General features: G+C 41.6%; 1 protein-coding gene and 1 pseudogene across 6 annotated transcripts in view; one reads left to right on the forward strand and one right to left on the reverse strand.

The window, feature by feature from the left end:
- Positions 1–19,350, reverse strand: part of HIPK1 (homeodomain interacting protein kinase 1) — a 49,271-nt gene extending 29,921 nt beyond the window's left edge. For 4 of the 6 annotated variants that reach the window (XM_036235063.1, XM_016124379.2, XM_016124380.2 and 1 more), the window contains exons 1-2: positions 18,805–18,935; positions 5,302–6,379 (exon numbers count right to left, since the gene is read on the reverse strand). In XM_036235063.1, the coding sequence (XP_036090956.1) occupies positions 5,302–6,377 (1,076 nt within the window). In that variant the 5' untranslated portion in view covers positions 6,378–6,379; positions 18,805–18,935. Of the gene's footprint in view, positions 1–5,301; positions 6,380–18,804; positions 18,936–19,195 lie in introns of those variants that run through there. The other 2 variants (XM_036235062.1, XM_016124383.2) reach the window with 2 other exon arrangements.
- LOC107499794 lies at positions 10,668–14,494 on the forward strand (annotated as a pseudogene).
- Positions 19,351–21,541: the final 2,191 nt, after the last annotated feature.

Raw genomic sequence — 21,541 nt, forward strand, 5'->3', positions numbered from 1 at the left:
TTTTACTATCTCATTGGTACGAAATAATGTTTCACCTTATAATCAATGGTATCTTAGATTCTACATAACAAAGTATCACTTCCATTTTACAGATGAAGAGACTGAGCACTGAGAGGTTAAGTAACTTGCCCAAGGCCACACAGGCAGTCTTGATCCAAGATCTGAGCTCTTACATGCTTTCTTTATTACCTTCTCCAAATAATTTCCTTTCCTTCTTACAAATCAGAGTTTGAATCTGTAAGGACACTTTGGATCCAGAATGCTCCTTTAACAGGAAATAAATGGAAAAGCAGATTTCTCCATTAGGAACTATCTAACAGGCTCCGTCTCCTAAGTTTCCCAAACTTTGCTTTCAAGAAATATGTGCTTTTTGGGGGTGGGGGTGGGGGAAAGGATTGAGTGGGGTATGGTATAAAGATATTTCCCTAAATAAGACTATCCTCCTCAAGTAATTTTCTAAGCAGCCCTTCAAAAACAGGGTGAATCAGAGGACTCCACAGGGTCTAGAAGCTTTCCTGATCCTTGCACAGGCACAGCGGGAGATCCAAGCCTGTTGAGACTTACACTATGTGACAGCTCTGGGTGGAACCGCTAACAGACGGGTTTTGTACTATTTGATGTGAACTGTGGTTTTGTTAGCCAAAGAAACGACCTTCCAAAGACCTTCCAAAGTCATATTCCTGTTGCAGGTGGCTACAGCCACATTACTGATGGAAATTCGGAGTTCAATTAACTCTCAACTGCTGTGGCATGTTTTCAAGACAGCACAAGTTTGATAGCATTAATAAGCAGAAGGGTAAAAGGACCCAGAAACATAAAAAGCCTTTCTAAAATTGAAAAGGAACAAAATTTTTACTTTCAGTGAACAGATTCATTAATTTCCAAGTTCACGACAGTGCCAAAAATAGCTGGCCGGGAGAACGCACGTGGCTTTGTGCCAAAATAAAAACTGGGCTTAGAACATTCCTAAGCATCAAATGACGAGCAGAGGATTGATTCTACCATTTCCACTGTACCACGAAGACATTTTAAAATTCAAAAGGTAGGTCACGAGGAGGGGCCAGGCACCCGATCACTAACTTCTTCAAAAAAGGCAGCAATAACATATAATAATTGTTAGGCTTCTAAAACCTAAAGCTTCAGGGAAATTTAGGAAAACACTAATCCTGACCCCAAGTCTATTAAACAAAAAAACCCTGAAGATTGGTTGGAATCAGTTTTTCCATTTGGTCTCACCCTGTTTCTGGAATAACAAAAACAGCAGAAGATTTCAAGCAAAGGCTCACTCAAAACAGTAACTCCACCACATCTACTATATAAAAAGGAAGCAAAAGAAAAAAAAAAAGCAGTAAAAATAAAATAAGGCTGCTCAGTCTATTGAGGGATTTTCACTATCATTACAGCTTAGCAAGCAATGTTGGACCCACCTAAATTCTAGGAAACAAAAAGACTGAGTTTTCTTTTACTCAACAGAAAGGAGTCATTCAGAGCATTTTCATCTCTAAAGACTGAACGTTTAAACTCTATATTTAGGTTATAATTCTTGATAATATTTTCATTGCTATATCATCTTTTCCCTTGGCCTCTATTATTTTCCAATCTCTCAATATAATTCTAGACACTGAAATTCTGGCTCTACTTCATCTGTATTAATAAGGAGGCTGAGTTACTCTCCTAGGTCCCTTTCCAGCTTTGACATTCTAACAGCTGGGCAGTAAAAAGATTACCTATTAAAGCAAAGGGGGAAAAAAAAAAAGAAAGGAAAAAACTGGCAGTATTCACTTTAGTAGGAAAAGGCATTAATTATACTTTGGACATGGTGGTCTCCATATATCTTATCCTCAAAGAACAAATACCAAATAGGCTCTAATTACTATACCTGGGCAGGAGAATAACAATTTCTGCATTGATTTCCTCAACTTCGAACTTCTTTAAATTGGAGAATTCCTCCAAGGCCCTAAAGCTTTATTTCACTGGAGCCCACAGCGAACTAAGGTTAGGATCACTTAACAGCACTAATCATTCTCTGCTCATTTTCGTGAACACACTTGTTTCTTCCTGCCCATCTCAAGAGGCATCAAATCTAACAGATCAGAGATGTTACATAAAGTCAAACTTCCTGTATCTGTGGCTTAGGTGAAACTTTAGCTTCATTGTCAGATGAAAGTGGATTGTTTGCTAGGATAAAGTGAAAATAAGCTTTCCTTCTCCTGACCTTGTCCTTCGATACATAACAAATAAAGTGATCTCAGCTTTAAATAAAGGCCAGATAGTTTGTTCAGACTATAAAGGACTGAGTTTGTAAGGATGGCAAATCTTTGTGCCTAAAACTCAAGCCCCAAACACAGCAACTTTTCTTGGAATTAGTCTACATTTACATTTACAGTGGGCCAGGAAAGAAAGTATATTTCCATTGCTTGAGTCATTTAGCCATACCCATGGCCAACAGAGACAACACAGTAGCAAAAATTTATGTCGACTAATAATATTTGGGCACGTTATGAGCAAGATGAAGCAAGATAAACTAAAAAGGGGATAGGAGGCAGGCAGCCTTGGAGCCAGAATGCTTCACTGGCCTAAAGAGGTTTTCAAAAAGACAAGAAGGTGAGCAGAGTTGTGTCCAAACTCTGATAAGGACACAAGCAACAGGAAGACACTGTGGATAAAACTAACGATAAAGAAGGAATGTGTGAGGGCTACTCCACTTGCCTTAGGTTAAATATCAGGTATTACTGTGACAGAACAGACACTCATGTTAAATCCTAAATGTTGTCAAGTCCTGGATATTAAACCCAGGTATGTACAAGTTACTCAGTAATACACAGAAGAAACTCCTGGTTTTAAGGGGTAAACTCAGCTCCTTTTAAATTTACTAATACAGTCAACAACTAAACACAATGGATTTACAGGACTTCGTTGTAGAGTAATTACTGGTGGATTTAAAAATCTGAAAATCATATTTTCTTTTTTTTTTAAACCAAAACAAAACAGAACCAAATTAATCAAATGACAGCTTAAATTAAAAGGATAAGGAAGGGAAAAAGATCAGCAATCTAACACTGAAAATTATTCGAATTTCATATTAGAGAAAGTTAAGTAGCCAGAACTATTTATTCCTCAAATCTCCTTCATCCTTTAAGAGAAAAGTTCATCAAAAATTATTTCATGAATAATTCTTATCTCTTTTGCTCTCTTTTCCAACAGAGATAAGAATCGCTTATCTTACCACAAAAGAATGCACTTTGTCTTTGACAGGGCAAAGTTAAACACCTGCAGGCACTGACTGGAGAAAAGATGAAGAAAGCAAGAACTGCTCATCCCTCATCCCTCAGCTGTGCTCTCCTTACCTCCCCAGTGCTCAAGATGAAATGCAAAAGTGAACTCTTCGGTGCACCTACAAAATGCGCTGTGTCTATATGTATGTGTGGTGGTGGTGGTGGGATCGCTCAAAAGAGAATATTAAAGGCAAAAGTAACTGGAACTTAACTTTCCCAAGTTATGAATAAAATGGAGGTGAGATTCTCAAAATTAGCCAAGCTGCCTAGAGTAGCATGAAACCGAAACCAAAAGCTCTAGGAAGTTCTTTACGCCATTCTCATTCGAATAAGAAATACCATAGTTTTATAAAACTTACATATAAAAGGAAAAGATAAAAAAAAAATAGATGAGGGTAAACAAGAAGACCATGTTGTTAAGATGTTAATACTAACCAAAGTGATTTACAGAGTCGGCCCAGTCTCTATCAAACACCAATGAGGCTTTTTGCAGAAATAGAAAAATCCATTCTAAAATTAACATGGACTCTCAAGCAACTCCTTAAGATAGGCAAAACAACCTTAAAAGAGAATAAAGCTGGAGGTCTCACACTTCCTAATTTCAAAACTTACTACAAAGCTACAAGTAATCAAAACAATGTGGTACTAACATAAAAACAGACGTACAAACCAAAGGAATAGAGCCTAGAAATAAATCCTCATATATATGGTCCAAGGATTTGTGACAAGAATGTCAAGATTATTCAATGGAAAAAGAATAGTCTTTTCAGAAAACATTGTTGAAAAAACTGAATATCTACATGCAAAACAATGAAATTGGATCTTTCCCTTATACCATATACATAAATTAAATCAAAATGGATCAAAGACCTAAATATAAGAGCTAAAACTATAAAACGCTTAGAAGAAAACACAGAGGGAAAGCTTTGCAACATTGGTTTGGCAACGATTTCTTGGATATAATACCAAGTATACGAATGACAAAAGGAAAAACAGACAAATTGGACTTTATTAAAATTTTAAAATTTTGTGCAAACAGAGTGCAAAGTCAACTCCACGGAATGGGAGAAATTATTTGCAAATCATATATCTGATAAGCAATTAACACTCAAAATATATAAAGAATGCCTACAACTCAACCGAAAACAACCCAATGCAAAAATAGACAAAGGAGTTTAACAGACATTTCTCCAAAGAAGATATACAGATGGCCAATAAGCACATAAAAAAAGATGCTCAATATCACTAATGATTAGAAAAATGAAAAACAAACAAACAAACAACACAGTAAGGTATCATTTCACACACGTAGGATGGCTACTATCCAAAAAAGAAAACATAAAATAACAAAGGGACAAAGGTAGCAAGGATGTGGAGGAATTAGAATCCTCATGCGCTGCTGGTGGGAATGTAAAATTGTGAGTGCAGCATCTGTGGAAAACAGTTTGGTTGTTCCTCGAAAACTTAAACACAGAATTACCATATGACCCAGCAATCCTTCTTGCAGCTGTATACCCAAAAGAACTGAAAACAGAGACTTAAACAACTGAACATCTCTGTTCATTGCAGCAATATTCTTAACATGCGAAATGTGAAAACCACCCGAGAGTTCATGAACAAATGAATGGGTACACAAAACGTGGCATATACACGCAACAGAACCCCCATGGCTACTGAAGGACAATGTAAGTTTTGGGGGAGTCGAAAGTTAAATGCAGATTTTCGACTGAGGGGGAGGTAGGTCCCCCTTACTCTCATGTTGTACAAGGGTCAACTGTGTCATTCGACTAGGAACGACCTTCAGAATCAGACTGAATTAATTTTCCTAGTGTTAAATAAAATTTCAGATATAAAAGACTATTACAAATAGGAATGTCACACACTTGAAATGAACTAAGACATATTATCCTTATTTCTATCTTGGAATCTGTATATAAATTCAGTTATCTGTAGTCCTATGTAATATATGTTAAATACAAGGACAGATCTCCAGCCTAAGAGAAGCATTCTAGCATGTGCCACTTGCCTGTAATAACGCGACTGTAAGTACGTTGAGCACACAGCCTTGGAAACATGACTAGCAGAACCGAAGTCAATGACCTTCACTCGGTAGGGCTGGCGCACCGGATCGACCAGCATTATGTTTTCAGGCTTAAGGTCAGCATGGATCAGACCAAGGCTCTTGAGCTTCATCAGGGCTGTGGCCACCTGCTGCAAGATCGGTCTGATGTACTTGAGTGGCAGTGGGCTAAACTTGTTCTGCTTTAGAAAATCATATAAGTTCTGCTCCAGCATCTCAAACACAAGGCAGGTGTGATTCTTATGCTGAAAGCACTCGTAAGAACGGACAAAATTATACTCATCAGCATTTTCACTGCTTAGGCGGGAAAGGATGCTCACTTCAATCTGTCCTTGTCTGGCATAGGAGGGGTGGTTCTTCAAGATTTTAATAGCCACAATTTCCTTGGTGCTCCGCTTCCAGCACTTAGCCACCTGTCCAAATGTTCCCCGGCCCAGGAACTCCAAGACTTCATAACTATTGGTCATAGAGCAAAGGATCTCATGTTGGACCAGCTGGTAATCCCCTTCTCCGCTGGAACTGCTACTTTTTGTGGTCACAGTGGTGGTCGTGGCAGCAGCACCCACCACAGTCCTGTTTTGCAGCATGAGAGGGGGATGTTCTTCTATGATTTGCACGCTACCGTTGCTGTCCACTTCTTCACTTTTTCTTTTCAATCCACATTTTTGATATGGCTCAAGCAAAGAAACGTTGCTCCTGTGAGTCAGGCTCTGGCTGCTTTGGAAGGTTGTTGTAGCAGCACTGGCTGAACTGTCAGCGGCTGTTACAACAATATGCTCCACGGCAGGAGCTGGGAGGAGGAGGCCCTGGTCGTAAGCAGGGATGTTGAAATTTGCTACCTGGTGAGAGGAGTTGGCTTGCCCTTGTGTGGCTGGGAGGGTTTTGCTGTGAGTATAATATTTGTCGTTGCTGCTCTGTCCAGAAACATCCCAGCCGGAGGGCTCTATTTTCAGTTTCTTCGCACTGCAGAAGGCACTCGACGACACTGATGGGGGGGAAAACACCTGCAGCTGTGATGCCATACCTACAGAGAGACAGAGGAAGGGTCAGAGCCCCAATCACACAGCCCCTCAAGAAGTTCATAAGAAAATTTTCAGTTTACAAAAACCACAAGCAAACATACCTAGCTAGGGTTTTATTTTACACATTTTCCAAAATATGTTTCCTATTTTAGAAAGATAAACTTTTTGGTCTAATTACACATCCTTAATCACTCTCTGAAACTCAGCAATAATAGGACATATTGTTAAAGGAGTACAAACATCTATGATGGTTTATAAAATAATAACAACAATAATAGATTGACCGCTTACTATGCGCCAAGCAGTAGTCCATTATTTCCACTTTACAGATGAGGAAACTAAGCCACCACATGGTTAAAGTAATTTGCCCAAAATAACAGCACTGTAATTCAAACCCGGTATCTTTGGCCAGAGTTCATTTCTTGCCCTGATTAACTTTTTAATCAATTATTTAAATTTTGACAAAGATGGCTTGCTTATAAAATTCACACGTGACCCAAACTTGTGCAGGATACTCGATATTACTAAGTAACAGGTGTATAAAGATCACTATAGGATAGAAACCATAAGGCAAATCCAGATAAAATTTAACACAAATACTATGGACCCCTACTTTGATCAAAAATATGACTAGCACAAAGCTCAAGGAAAAGAGATACAAGGATTAACAAAAAAATATATGAAAAACACTTTCAGTTGCTAATAGAAACATTATGTAATAATGTTCCTCTCCCATCAAAAGCTAATTCAATCTTAAACTATATTCACATAAAGTGTCCAGAACATGGCAGACAATGTAAAGGTTATCCATTCTGCTCAGATCATACATAAAATAGTGTCTAGCTCTGTCCACTACACTGTAAGAGAACTGTTTATAAACTGACCAGAAGAGAGTTACCGGGATGATGCAAAGCCTGGAGAGCATCTTCTGAAGAACCATAGGATGCTATTCTTGGAAAAACATTGGGAGAGGGAGTGAGAATAGCCCAGCTTTCTGTCCCTGAATGTCCCATAGACGCGACAGGCTCAAAAAGCCCAAATACTAAATCCCAAAGCTAATACTTTAGAATAAAGTCCAAACATTTGACACAGCATACAAACCATTTCATATTTATCTTCTCCCTTCTCAACAATATAGCCCTCAGATGCCTTGGGGCTCTACACTAATTCTTATTCTCTTGTTCTACACTTTTCCCCTTTTCAATAACTACTTCCCGAGATCGGTCATCTGCCAAAGATTCTCAAATTTCTTCTCTAACCCAGACTTCTCTTGAGCTCCAAATCCTTACTCCCAAATAACCACTCTAAACTACAACGTGGATATCTTACAGATACTTCAAATTCAGCATGTCCAAAATTAAACTCATAAGCCTTCACCCCAGCTCTGGTTTTCTATCTCAATTATGAGACACCACCATATACCCAACGCCTCAAGCCAAAAATAAAGCAGGCAAAGAGTCTGTCTCATCTATAAAATAGTGACAGCAATAGTGATCTCAGTTGGGGTTGTTGTGAGAATTTAAAGATTTAACACATGTAATAGTGCCTGGAACTCAGTTATTAATATTATCCCAATCTACTCCACTCCCTTATTCCCCTTTATCTAATATAACCAAATCTTCTCAATTCTATCTCCTAAGTGTATTTCAAATCAGCCATTTTTCTCCATGCCTATTGGAACCATTCTAGTTAATTCAAACTTCCGGTAGCCTCCAAACTAATCCTGAATGAACTCAGGGGATCTTTGTTTTTAAACTATGCAAATCTTTCTTTCATAACCACCTCCCTCCCCCTGCCCACTAGGTTTCCAATACTTTGGGCATAAAGTCCAAAATCCTCACCCTGCCTTAAAAAGCTCTTTAAAAATCTGGTTGATGTCTTCCCAAATCTCCTCCATTCCAGCCATCTGCCCTTCTTCCAGTTTTTGGAAGGTCCTCTATTTCAACATAGATTCTACGCTAAGAAAACTGTTCACACACACACACACACACACACACACTCCCCCACAATCATCACAACTACCGCCCCACTCCCATCATGCATTCTTATAGCACCCTGTTGCTCCCTTGTAACTTGAAATTACTTAATGCTACATTCCCGGCTATAGCATAAGTTCCATAAGGGCAGGCAGGTACCATATTTGTCATGTACTTTGCTCATATCACCAGAACCAGAACCTTCCATGGGCTCTAGCAATATACAGACACTCAAGTAGTTGTCGGGTGATCTGACCCATGCCTATCAACCTCATATCTCCTCCCCACCATTCATATTGAACTGCAGGATTTTCAAAAGCTTGTTTTGTTTTTTAATGTCCCCCCCCCTTTATCTGTGCAGTCCTTGAGAAATGGGAGAAGTCTCCACTCTAGTACACATAGTATAATTATACTAGTAGTCATAAGAGAATAAACACACGCTAGAAGGAAGCGTGACAAAGGATGTTAAAGAACATAAAAAAGCAACATGTACATTTCTTTGTGCCTGAATGCAACTAAAAACAATCTGCACTAGACTAGACAGCTGGAATGAAAAACAAATCCTCAGCCTTCAATTTCTAAAAATGCAGTCTGGATCTACTACAAAAAAGAGTTTCCATTATTTATATGAACCTCGAAGTGTAAATTAAAGTTAAAGTCAGTGCAACTTAACTCCAAGGCTATTAACTTACAAATCATCTTGTTCTACCTATACTGCTGACATAATACTAAATTATAATAAAAATCTGAAACCATGGAGTGCCTTTACAAAATTTACCTATTAAAATATATGCAAAAATATTTGTCATTATAAAATTAAGTCAATTTTGAATAAAAGAAAGCAATTCTCCAAATTTGTTTTCCACTGTATATGTTGAACTAATAATTTCAACAATCTATCAAGAAACATGAGCACGACCCTTATGTACCTAAAAGTATTTAGTAAAATTGGAATACAAAATTTGCATTTTGTAGCTATGCCTAGGAATATGGGGGCTTATAATAACAATACTGGAAAGGATTCATGAAATGTAATAGCAAATTTTTAAAGGTTATGTTCACAACTAGACACTTTTTAAAAATATTGCATTTACCAGAGTAATGTTACTGACTTTTCATTCAATAAGCAAAATAACAGATATTGATGCTTTCACGAATCTTCACACTGAGCACTGCAAAATGCACTCATACAAAACATTTTCCTGAAAGTTTATACAAATGAATATAATTTTTATTCAGTAAGACAAACTTAAGCCCACCCACGGAGAAGAACCTAGAATTCCCCTGGCCTTCCCCAGAGCAGGATGTGTGGTACTTAAGTCAGTATCATGCCGCCCGGACTCTGACAGTGTGGCTGAGACTCATGCTGACCTCGACAAGCACAAGGTGAGAAGAAAATACAGAATCAAAGTTGTCTAGAAAAATCAACACTCTTATTTATATAACAATCTGAAATTCAGCTAAAAACAGCCATTTCTAGACACAGGATAAAGATACTATGTTCCATAAAATTTGCCTCTACAAAGGGGGAGGAAATTTCCTCCCTAGGCTGAGACCTCCCAAACGAAAATAAGAAACAAAATTAATATCTGTGTGAAACTTACTATGCATCGGACTCTGAAAAGCAAATTACAGCTGACCCCTGAACAACATGGGGGTTAAGGGCACCAGACCCCTGGGCAGTTGAAAATCCCCCAAAACTTTAACTGAAGTACAAATATTTTCAATTCACATGAGAAAGGCTCCCAATAAATTGAAAATTTTTCTGACTTCCTGAAAATGCTGCACCTCGACATCAGCAATAAACTCGTCTTTTCATTTCAAACTTGACTTTGCAAGGATTTAACCATCTAAACATAAGGACAAATTTGCCCAGAGTTCATCACAAACTAGAATAGGCAAAAGGCTACTGGTACTTGTACTTACCGCTAAAAAGAGACCTGAGTCTTGCTAGGATCCAAGGCTTTCGAAAACAGCCAAGCTAACGGCTTCCCCACTATCTACAATGGTCACATCTACTTAACAATTACTGGTGCCCCACACTGTACGCACTGCAGGAAAAAATATTACTATGAAGAATTCAAATATTATAACTACAAATGAAACTGGGTATGACAACTCAGGTAATTACTTGTCAGTGTTTTGCCCTTAGACTCCAGTAACGTCCACCTTTTCCCAGATACACCAAATAATATATTCCTACCTGTGCTTAGTGTCATCTCTGTCTCTTTGACATAATTTAACAATTGGTGACCTAAATAACCTAAAATCGGCACTGTATATTTTTCCCTCTAGCACTCTGTCCTCAGGCAACATGTACACAGATGTCTGTCTTCACCACCAGGTGATATGTAAAGAGTATTCATATCATTAAAGTAGGTAAATAAGAATATACGCTCTGTGAAAATAAAGCAAGACAAGTTTGGCAAGGAAGCCAAATATTTCTCTACTCCACCCATTTTTCGCCATCCCTACTGCACAATTCTGGACTACTTACTCAACAGCCTAATATGTCTCCCTCAAACTGTAACTCTCAGCCTCTTTTTTAAGCTCTCTTTTCCCAATTTACTCTTCACCTTACAACTGAAGCTTTAAAAATGCATATCTTGTTCATGTGGGGGTTGGGGGAAGAGGGGAAGGGTGAAGAGGGGGAGGTGGCAGCCAGGAAAGGGGTGGTGGCCTGGCAGAGGCATCTGGCAGCAAAGCTGGGGTCCCCAAGTTCCTACCAAGGAAGCAAGACTGCTTTTGCTGGCTGGGGTAGTCGTAGGGGACGGGACCTGACTGGCAGGTGGCAGTGGACTTGCCCTCTCAGTGACTGTGCTGTTTGACCAGTCCTGCCTGGCCGTAGGTGCCCCTGGATGAGGCTGCCCGGTGCACCCCAACCAGCCTTATAATCAGTGGATAAAGTGGAGAAAATGTGGAATAACTTCAAATACAGGCGTCAGAGCCTCTTCAGTCATGCGGGAGGAAGCCAAAGTGAAAATGTGGCCATGAACTCCAACAGATGTCTGTCCAAGAGAAAAACATCAGTATAGGAGACTCGGTTCCCCAGTAACAAAGCAGCCCCTTAAGAGAAAATTCTGCCTTAATGCTGGGATTCGGCCCTTTGAAGAAGAAACCAAAACTGTGCCGCTGAAATTCCTCAGATTGTTAAAATTAAGTATTGAAAAGGATGACGATTTATGTATCCCCCAGGAACAAGACTTCCAAGAGGAGATTCCTATCCTCAGGAAGACATGCTCTGTGGGTGGGAAGAAGAAACATTTCTGTTCTACAAAGACAAAGTTTGGTAGAACTTGAAGTGGGCTTCAAAGGAGAGAGGCTCTGTGCTGTAAGCTCCATACAGGATATGGACGGCGTTGCCAGCAAAGCTGTAAGAAGTTGCTCTCCGAGACAGAAGCTGCAGGATACTGTGCGCTTGTGTTTTCCCACGAGAACTTACAACAAGCAGTTGAAACCTCTTTTTTCTAATAAGAGAAAAATACACCTTTCTGAATTAATGCCTGAGAAATGCCCTTTTCCTGCCAGTTCACATTTAGCACCCAAATGGCATCTGACCAAACAGCATTCAGCCCTTGTAAACCCACATTCACCATTTTTGATATATTTGATCCATCCTTGGTTTCTACAAAAGATGAAGAAGATGGGCTTAGAGAGAAGGCAGCTTCGTACTGAAGAAGGGGTTGTCTTCCCTCCCAATGCACAAATACTTATATTTGAAGCCGAAGCCACTGCACAGGTTACTCCATCATATAAACTGCGACCAAAGTTAGCTCCTGGAATGACAAATAAGTGGGGGCAATTCTGCAATTCTACAAGCTAACTGTGACTCAGAAGAGAACACAACACCTCGTGTTTGTAGTCAGGTAGGCAGAAGCAATGATAGGGCTTTTGGAACATTATAAAGATTCCAGTGTTTGCATGTTTTTTGAACCATTACTTACTATCTCGCTAAATAGGACTTTTCCTTTTAGCCTGCAACATACCTGCCTTGCAGTAATCTGCAGATGCACTACATACGATGAAACTGATGGACTCCCTTTGCCATACGTTACAGGATTTTTTTAAAAAAGTATCACATAAACAAAAAGTGATAGTTTGCTGGTTAGAATGAGAACTGGCCAAGGCGAAGCAAAGTCTGCCGTCCCCATAGGGCATTAACTAGATCTGCTTCCATGTGCATCAGACGGCACACCTAGAGCAAGCCCACATCACAGCATTTAGGTTTTTCAGAGCAGTGTGTAAGCTTAGTGTTAAGCATCTGTCAGGCACTGTTACTCAGAAAACTGTGGTGCCTCTTGGGGACAAGAGGACAGAACTATGAGTGTTCAGTAAGGCGACAAAAACATTTTGTCAATTTTGTTGGTTTTTAATGGCTGTAGTAAATAAGTGAGGCAACTCTGGGCACTTGCTATGAAGAATTCTATTTCTTACTGAAGAACAAATTGTTAATACTGAATGAGTATTTCAACAGTGTGACTAATGTCTGAAATTATTTTTTTCTAAGAATTTTTCTATAACCTTCCAAAAGTAGTGATGTTTGTAGTTACTATAAATCAAGCTTTGGAAGTCTAAAAAATAAAGACTGCCTTCCTTTCAGAAAACAAACATGCAATTTTTCTGGCCACAAAGGCATAGAGCAGTTCATTTAAGTGTTGATATAGTTTATAGTGAGTTTCCTTTTCTCTTCTACAAAAGGTACTGCTAAGTAAACCAGGTTTTCTAAACAGTAGTTCTTAAAATTTTGGACTTATAAATTGATAGGAGAATTTTACTTAAAGGATTTAGGTATTAAATTTTTTTTAATGAGTGCTTTAACTTTAAACACATTGGGAAAACTGCTGCGTGTAATTTTTAAAGTTGACATGTATAGTCTAACTATTGATTCACTAACATTGAATCTTTTCCTATGCCCATGATGAGTTTGTGAACCATGAAAAAAATGAGATGAGACGCCCAAACAAGTCAGATAATAAAAACTACAGTGGTTGCTGATGTCGAGATTATTGTTCAACCATAATAATTTGGATGGTGGTATTTATCTTTGTTGTAAACACTCACAGCTGAATTGCTTAAGTACAATTTATAGACTTTCAGTGCAGTTCATTTTTAACAGAAAATCTGAAACCTAAATTGCAGATTTAAAAAGTACTGTACAACTACTGTATCTGTAAATAACTCGTTAGCATGCTTTTGTCATTTAGAATAGTATGCAATACTATTTGAGGGAGCTATCTGGGAAGTGATACTAAGTTCTAGTGTTTACTTCTCAGTATTACACTGAATTTACAGGTCTCTCCTAGACATTTTGCACTAAAGTAGTTGAATCTATTAGTGTCTTTTTGTCAATGTGCTCTGTGCACCGATGAGTGCTCCGTGCACTAGATGAGTGCTCCTTAATTTCCTTACATGCTGCTACAGAAAGTTGTTTTACATCCTGACGGCAATTGCCAAGGCTACAAAAAAGGAAGGCTATATTTATACGCAACAATAACCCTTTGACTGCAAATGTATGTTTCAGCTTACCGTGCCTTGTTATGGCTGCTTTTTTGTGCTAGTAAAGTGTTTGGTATTCTCCTTGTAAATAAACAAACAGACAGATAAATAAAATGCCCATCTGTCTCCCACTAAAACCTTCGGATAAAGTTCAAAATCTCTGATTTGAATCTCCAGGCCTTAGAAGCTCTGCACCCTGATTAGTTCTGCAGCCTCGTTTCGCCCACTCTTTCCCCAGACACTCTCCCTTCCGGCAGCACGAAACTTCCCTGCGTTCCGAGAGCAGGTCTTGCTTTCCCCTGCCCCAGTTACTTCACATGCCATGTTCCCTCTCTGAATGTCATTTTCCTCTCTTAACCTTCTCTTTTTCTAACTTTCACTTATCCTTATAGCCTCTGCTTACAGCTCATTCTTCAGTGTGGCACAGGCTGTTGGTCTGGATCAAAACTTACCCTCCTTCATCCTGGGCACATGGCTAGACCGTATTTTCCAAGCCGTCTGGGCCAACAGAAAGGGATGTGTGGGGGAGCCTTTCCTGTGCCTTTCTCTTGCCACCAGCAGGAACCCACGGAGACCCAGCTTCCACCACGAGATAACACCCGCAGGACGGCAGGGCAACCAGACGGAAAGAACACGGGTCCCTGAATGAGCCTGTCCAACAGAGCCGCTTGCCCACCAGGAGTGCTCATGTCAACCCAGAACATTTACTCCAGACTGTTATATGAAAGAAAAATCATTTTCCTTCGGCTAGATTGTTGTTTAGTCTGCCTTATGCTCACAAATACACTCAGGAAAGTCTTCCCTGGACTACTTTATACTAGGTTAGGTTTGCTGGTAAAGGTGCCCGTAGCTTCCTCTACTACCACTAAGCACTTATCACACTTGTACTTTTTTTTTTTTCCAGTTATTCGTTTAACAAACAAATGTGGAGCACCTAGTACGTCTGCCTGGCACTTTCTAATCACTAGGGATAACGGTGATGTTCCAGATGGATAAGCTTCTTTATCGCCTAGAGTTTACTTTCTATTGGGGTGACATACACACACACCTCTCCCAAGAAAACAGCAGCTAGGGATAAGTTATATAATGAAGACAAAACACAATGATATGACAAAGATGGTGGAAGGAGAGCTACTCTAGATTTGGTGGTGAGGGAAGGCCTAATCGACAAGAAGAAGCCAGTCCAGTGGAAGAGAACGGTTAGTGCCAAGACACATTCTTGGTCTATCTGAAGAAGAGACCAGTATGGATGGAATGGAACAAGGGAAAATATAGTAAAAGCAGGACCCAAAGCAGCAGACGAGGGCCAGATCACATGCTGACTTGTGGGCCACTCTGGATTTTATTCTAAGTATAACTATTTGTAGTTATTCATTTGAAAGCTGGCTTCTCCAACTGCAAGTTTTGAGGGCAAGTCTCAATAGCAGAGTAAGTGTCCTTTTTTTTTTTTTTTAATCACCAGCATCTATCACAATGGCTGGCATATAGCGTATGTCAAATGTCTGCTAGAACGAATGACTATAAAGAGATCACGTTACTTCTCCACATAGAAATGTAAGGGGAGCTCAGAAATCATTCTGAGTAAAACAGCGAGATGTATGGTGAGACCAAAATTATAGTCTTGTCTATAGGGGGAAAATATATATTTTTTATATACATTATATATATATTATAAAATACACATATATGTATTCTAAGTAGAATGATACAGAAGGAAAAAATAAGCTTGAAACCCTAAGGACACCATTTGAATCAAAGCTCCCCACCCCATTTCCTGTAGCACTTCCTCCATATGGAACCATGTGAAACAAGCCAGTTCCCCAACTCATACACAAAAACAGGGTGTGAAGTAAGTGGTGTTAGTGACAAAAGAGTAACTCAACAATTCTCTGTAATTTCCAGCCATTTAAAACAATTTTGTAATATTCTGATAAACTGGCTGAGGGGTACTTTCCTTCTGGGCAGAATACAGTTTCCTAAATTTCAACAGCTCTCTTTATTTGGAATGACGAATTTTTTTTTTTTTTTTAATAGTAACAGAACGAAAGAAGGTGCTTTTTATGACTGGTTAATAAGGTACTTATCTTAGCATGTGCATAGGACAGTCTACAGGTCTACAAAGTTTAGAATAAAGAAAACTGTATCTCGAGGAGTTTCTAGCAAGGAAAATGTCAAATAAACAAAGCAAAGATCGATATGAAACAGACACTAAAAGAGGACCCTGTTTAGATCAGCCTGCAAAGGCCTGTGGAAACAGTAAGATAACAACAGTCTGGCAGATGGGAGGTGGAAGAAGTTCTTTCAGATGAATGAGATAACTTTTGCCAGGATGCCAGGGGATGTGGAAAAATGAAAAACTGTTTAGAATAAGGAGAAAATGAAAAATGTATTTCATTTGAGAAAACACTGGCAAAAGAGTACAGGGATCCTTACAGCTAAAACGAACCTTACATTCTCTTCCTAAAACTCCCTAATTCCAACATGAGAAAAAGAAGACCTGAGAAAGCCTAACAAGTTGTACACAGTTAATGAGTAGCAAAGCTGGCAGAGAATTCAGGTCTTCTGATTCTTTTTCATTTAGCCCTCTGAGAAAGCACTTACCAGGTGCCCTTAAAAAACCCAAGAGAAACACACAGAAGTTTCCCTATCTTCCAAGAACTTAGAAGGTTTTTTTTTTTTTTTTTTGGGGGGGGGTGCTATGACACACACAAAAAGAAAAAAAATAAACACAGGATGTAAATTTTTTTAAGTGCCAAATTATGCTCTACAAAAATACATGAGGCATTTAGGGAGCTGGGAGATGAGGAACAAAACAAAAAAGGAACCAAAAAGCAAATTCAGTGATTACTGAAGTAGTGCTTGAAGGAAAAATGATTTTGATGACTTATGTTCTGAATGGCATGAAATGTAAGGGAAGAAACTGGAGAATTAGTAATTGTAACTTAAAAAAAAAAAACCCTTAAAAAACATAGATGCTTTATGCAGTCATGAAAATTCAAATAGACAGGCAGATCAGGAAGTTCATGTTTGCAAAATTCAAATTACAAAAGGACAAGTTACAATATATAACCTAACAACAAGTTGCACAAGTTCCAAGTGTCAGAAGTTTACAAGGCAGGTTTGGCTCACTGATTTTTACCAACACAACCACTGAGCCAGCTGTGCTTATGAAAACAAAACCATGGAATGAAAGAATTCTATTTTCTTGAGAATTGTGTATTTTGAGGTGATCTTTTTTTTTTTTTTTTTAGAAGGGAGTCCTGGTTTGGTTTTAAATCTCAACTTACCAATTCACTTGCTCTACAATCTCCAAAGTTAGGATAAACTATTCCTGAAAATGTCACCAGCAAAAGTCCTACTTACCAAGCAGAGCCAGTATATTTACAAGATCTCATTCACCATTTTACTCGCCAGATGCTTTACTGGCTTGGCTGCCTACAGTTCCAACCACAAGTACTTTACCAAAATATCCTTCAAGCCAGGAATGGTCTCTTAAAGTCAACGATATCCTTCATCATACCATCATACCAGTATAATAACACAAAACCCTAATATAAGTACATATAAAGATCCCAAATCATCCACCGAATAACGACTATTAAGTAAAATGATTTGTTAGATTTTTAAATGTTCTATAGAAAGCTTTAGACCTATATATGAAAAAAAAGCTGGTAATGATTTGCATTCTCTGTAATGTTTTTTTTTTTTTTTTAAAAAGACTGCAGACCAGGAATCAAAAATAGCTTGACACAAACAAGAGCAAAATTGTAGGTTTTGCTGAGGGCATCAGCCACTTAATTTAACTCCCTTTCATCAGGAGCAGGAAGCCACGCTGCTGTTTTCATCAGAGTTGCTAGGAAACAAATAAGATAAAGGACAGATTGGGCAGAAGAGTCTATAGCTGAAATGAAATATTTTGATGCAATTACTTAAGATTTCCAAAGTGTCACTAAGAACAAACACCTAGGGCTGCCTCAAAATGAGTCTGTCTACAGTGGTGTCAGTGGTTTAAGCGGAGGAAGGACGTATTAAGAGCCTAGGGTTGTTTTTTCCCCTTCTCTAGCCCCTCCTCCCTTCCCCCACCTAAACAGGAAAGAAAGCGCGCCCAGCATAAACACAAGCCAGTGCTCTGGGATTGTCACAACAAACTGGAGGTTAGACCAGCGCTCCCGGCGACCGAGCCCCAGGTTTTGGTTGCTAGGCGCAAAAAGGGCCTCTTTCTCATAAACCTGCGAACAATGTGGGCCTTACCCAAGAGTTCTGGTTGTTTCCTCACCTTTGTTTTTATATATATATATATATATGTACCGTTGTTAAACGCAAGCTTTGGAAAAGTGACAAGAGGCAGGAAAAGTTTCCCTCCGAGCCAGACCTCTAGATTTGCCTCGCACGGACGTACACACAGTCAGTGGGCTGGTCTCACGTCGTCTCCCCCGTCATTACAAATGACAAACCCAACGATTAAAGAACAGCGGCGGGCAGGACAGGCGAGCGTCCACACCCACCCACCCCGGACGCCGCTTCCTGGTCCCAGACAACACACACAACCCCCAGCCCGGGTGACCGGCGGGGCTGCGGACGCACACGCACGGCCGCACGCCGGGGACCTGCCACGACAGCCGGCACGAAACCTGCACAAAACCGGCCGGGCGAGGAGAGGCAAGGCGGCCCCTGTCATTTGAGGACAACAACACGCCCAGGGGAGAAGAGGCAGGAGGCAGAGGCAGCTGCCCCGAAAACAAGCCCGGGGCCACCCCGCTTTTCTGGGAACGCGATCGGCCGAGAGAGGCGGGGGCCGCAGGACGCGGCGCCGGGTCCCGGGTGGGGGCCCCCCGAGAGGCGCGCCCCCCGCAGGCCGGGCTTCCCGGAGCGCCGGCGGCCCGCCCGGTTCCGCCCCGGGGAGCGGGTGGGAGAGGGCGCCCGGCCGAAGTGCGTGCCCGCCCGCCCCGACTCACCGCCGGTGTGTCTGGGTCTCAGCCGCGAGCTGGGGCTGCCGTGAGGAGGCGGCGGAGGAGACGAGATCCGGGGCCCCGCCGCCGGGTCATCATACCCGCAGCGCGAGCCGGCCCGGGCCCTGGCCCCCGCCCCCCGGAGCCGTCCCCGCGCCCGCCCCGCGGGGGGAGCCCCCTCAGCCCCCCGCCCGCTCGGCCGCCCGGCCCGGCCGCCGCCTCAGCGCCCCGCGCTCCCGCCTCGGCCTCCCGCTGCCGTCCGGGGCCACCGCCGGGCCCCTCACTCCGCAGCCGCCGTTGTCGCCAGGCCCGACGAGCTGAGCGCCGAGCAGCCGCCCCCATCCGGCCGGCCCCGCCCCGCGGGAACTATTCACCCGCTCCGCGCCATGACACCTACTGAGGCGGAAGGGCCGGAGCGGGCGCGTTAGCACAGCCGCCGCATCGCCGGGACCCGAGCGCGAGCCGGGGGGCCTGCTTGGGGACCTCCGTGGGGAGCCAGCGTGAATCGAGGGCAGGGCCCCGGCTCCCCGCCCCGTCTCCGCGGCCGATCCCGCGGTGATTTAAAGGTGCCTGGTGGCGGCGAGGGGTCCAGCTGTAAAATGTCAGCCCAGCCAGTGTGACATCACCACGGTCTAGTGTGACACCCCCAGAAATTGGGCAGCGCGCGCGGAGAGGCAGTGCCTACCCGGGAAGCCCCCCTGCTGGTGAGGAATTACCTCAGTTTAGGCTTTAATGTTTCGTTGCCATCTAGAGATGTTCTAGCGGTGACATCCGTGTACGGGTACGCCGGGAGCCACTTAGGGGGCTCTCCCATTGCGGCCTTGGGAACCCGTGTTTGCATGGGGAGGGGAGAAGGAATAGCTGTGCTCTGAATCCGACCCCTCAAAACGTGCAGCGCGCGAATGCTACCATAATTTTCTTGCCTCTACAGGGAGATGGTCAGGCTCGGTATTTGGGAAATGAAACGCGTTGGGCACACAACATTCTGGAAAAAATGGACACTGTGTGAAAACTAGGTTCCTCCAGTCGAAAGAAACATGCCATCTCCCAGGGTCAAGAGATTCTGTGGGATTTCACATATTATCTGCCATCATGTAAAATGTTCTGATTTCTAAAGCTGGGGACACTTTTAGGGAGACAGGAGTATAATCTATTTTTTCCATCCCACAAGTTCTGGAGGCTGCAATGATCTGAGCCCTCAAAGTGACTGTCCAGCCCCATGGGTACTTGCATATACTCTTTGAGGAGGAGGTGGATGTGGCTAAGGCAAGATTCAGCTATCGAGCTCTTTCTCAAATCTCACTCATACATCCTTGACTTCTTTGGGCCCCCTTTTCCCCACCAAAAAAAAAAAATTTATTTTGTGTGAAGATGTGCTAAAGTGGCTGTGCTACCTTTGGTTTTTCTCCCGGCTTGACAACACTGAGAGCAGTTCTATTTTATCTGGAACAGGAAAGTTATTTCCCTAGAGGACAAGGGTTAGCCAAACAGGACAGTTTTGTTTGCTTATTTCCGCAGGAACTTAGAGAACATAAAGTCCTACATTAGCGATGGGAAGTGTCAAGACACAGAGTGGAGTGGGTAAGCTCGCCAATGCGGGGAGGCAGAAAAAAGGCAGAACTTGAGTTCTGGAGTAGAACAGATCCTGCTCAAAAGGCAGGCTGCGAACACACTTATTACTTACCCTGCCTTGGTGCAAGGCAACTCCATGACATGTTACTAAGCTACTGGCTCGAGTTTCATCCTCTTTTCAAACACATCTCAAAATTCACTTTTTTGGAGCTTTTCCTGATTGATTCCCATTTTATTCTAATTGTTCAGTTCTGCATAGTCACTATCTAACTACTTAATTGACTTATTTACACCGTATGTATTCTTGATGATCTCTATTTTAATTATTATTAGGTCATTTCCTCAGTCTGCCTAAATGGAGAACTTAAAATCTAGTATTTTTCCTTCTCCAATACCATTCGTTCATTCAACAAACTGCTTGTGTGCCTGCTCTATGCCAGGCACTCTCCCAAACATGGGTTCAGATGCAAGATGAATAAGACATGGTCTTTGCCCTCAGAGAGCTTACAGTCCAGTAAGAGAAAAAAATGCATGGAGACAAATACAAGATTTGAATGATGGAGTCAAGGACCGCCTTCAGAGAAGGTGGTATCTGAGCATGGTGTTGTCAATGAAGTTTCAAAGTTTAACCTAGCTGGAGTTTACTTGTTCATTCAACAAGGTTTAGTCCATGCCCTGAAGGAGCTTACAGTTCAGCAGAGAAGTGGCAGGATGTGGAATTAGTAAGGTGGGTCAGATTTTGAAAGACAACAATGAGCTTATTAGAGGCTTAATCAGGTAATAAGGAAGCTGCGCGTTAAGGAGAGAACTGGTGGTGGCTGTGAGGAAGATGGCTGGCTGGAGTGGGTGAAGACTAGAGAAAGAGCCTGATTGGAAAACAATGTCAAGGGTTTGGTCAAGCAAGGAAAATGGAGAGTAGGAGGTGGATAGGTGAACTGCTTTGTCCTCCCAGACAAAGTCAAAGCAGCTGGAGAGGGGAGATGGAGCTATGGGTGATTGGAAGCATTCAGGTCCCACCTAGGGTTTGGCATCCTTCTAATCCTTCTAGGGCCTGCAGCCTACGTTCAGCGTTGCAGGCAAGAAGTCATTCGCTCAGGAGCTGCAGTGCTTAAGACCAAGTAGAAGAAGCTGACCAAAGGCTGTGTCTTGAGAGAAGCTAGGAAGACTATCC

The sequence above is a fragment of the Rousettus aegyptiacus genome, unplaced genomic scaffold (assembly GCF_014176215.1).
Source record: "Rousettus aegyptiacus isolate mRouAeg1 unplaced genomic scaffold, mRouAeg1.p scaffold_m13_p_17, whole genome shotgun sequence".
In the NCBI taxonomy this organism is placed as follows: Eukaryota; Metazoa; Chordata; class Mammalia; order Chiroptera; family Pteropodidae; genus Rousettus; species Rousettus aegyptiacus.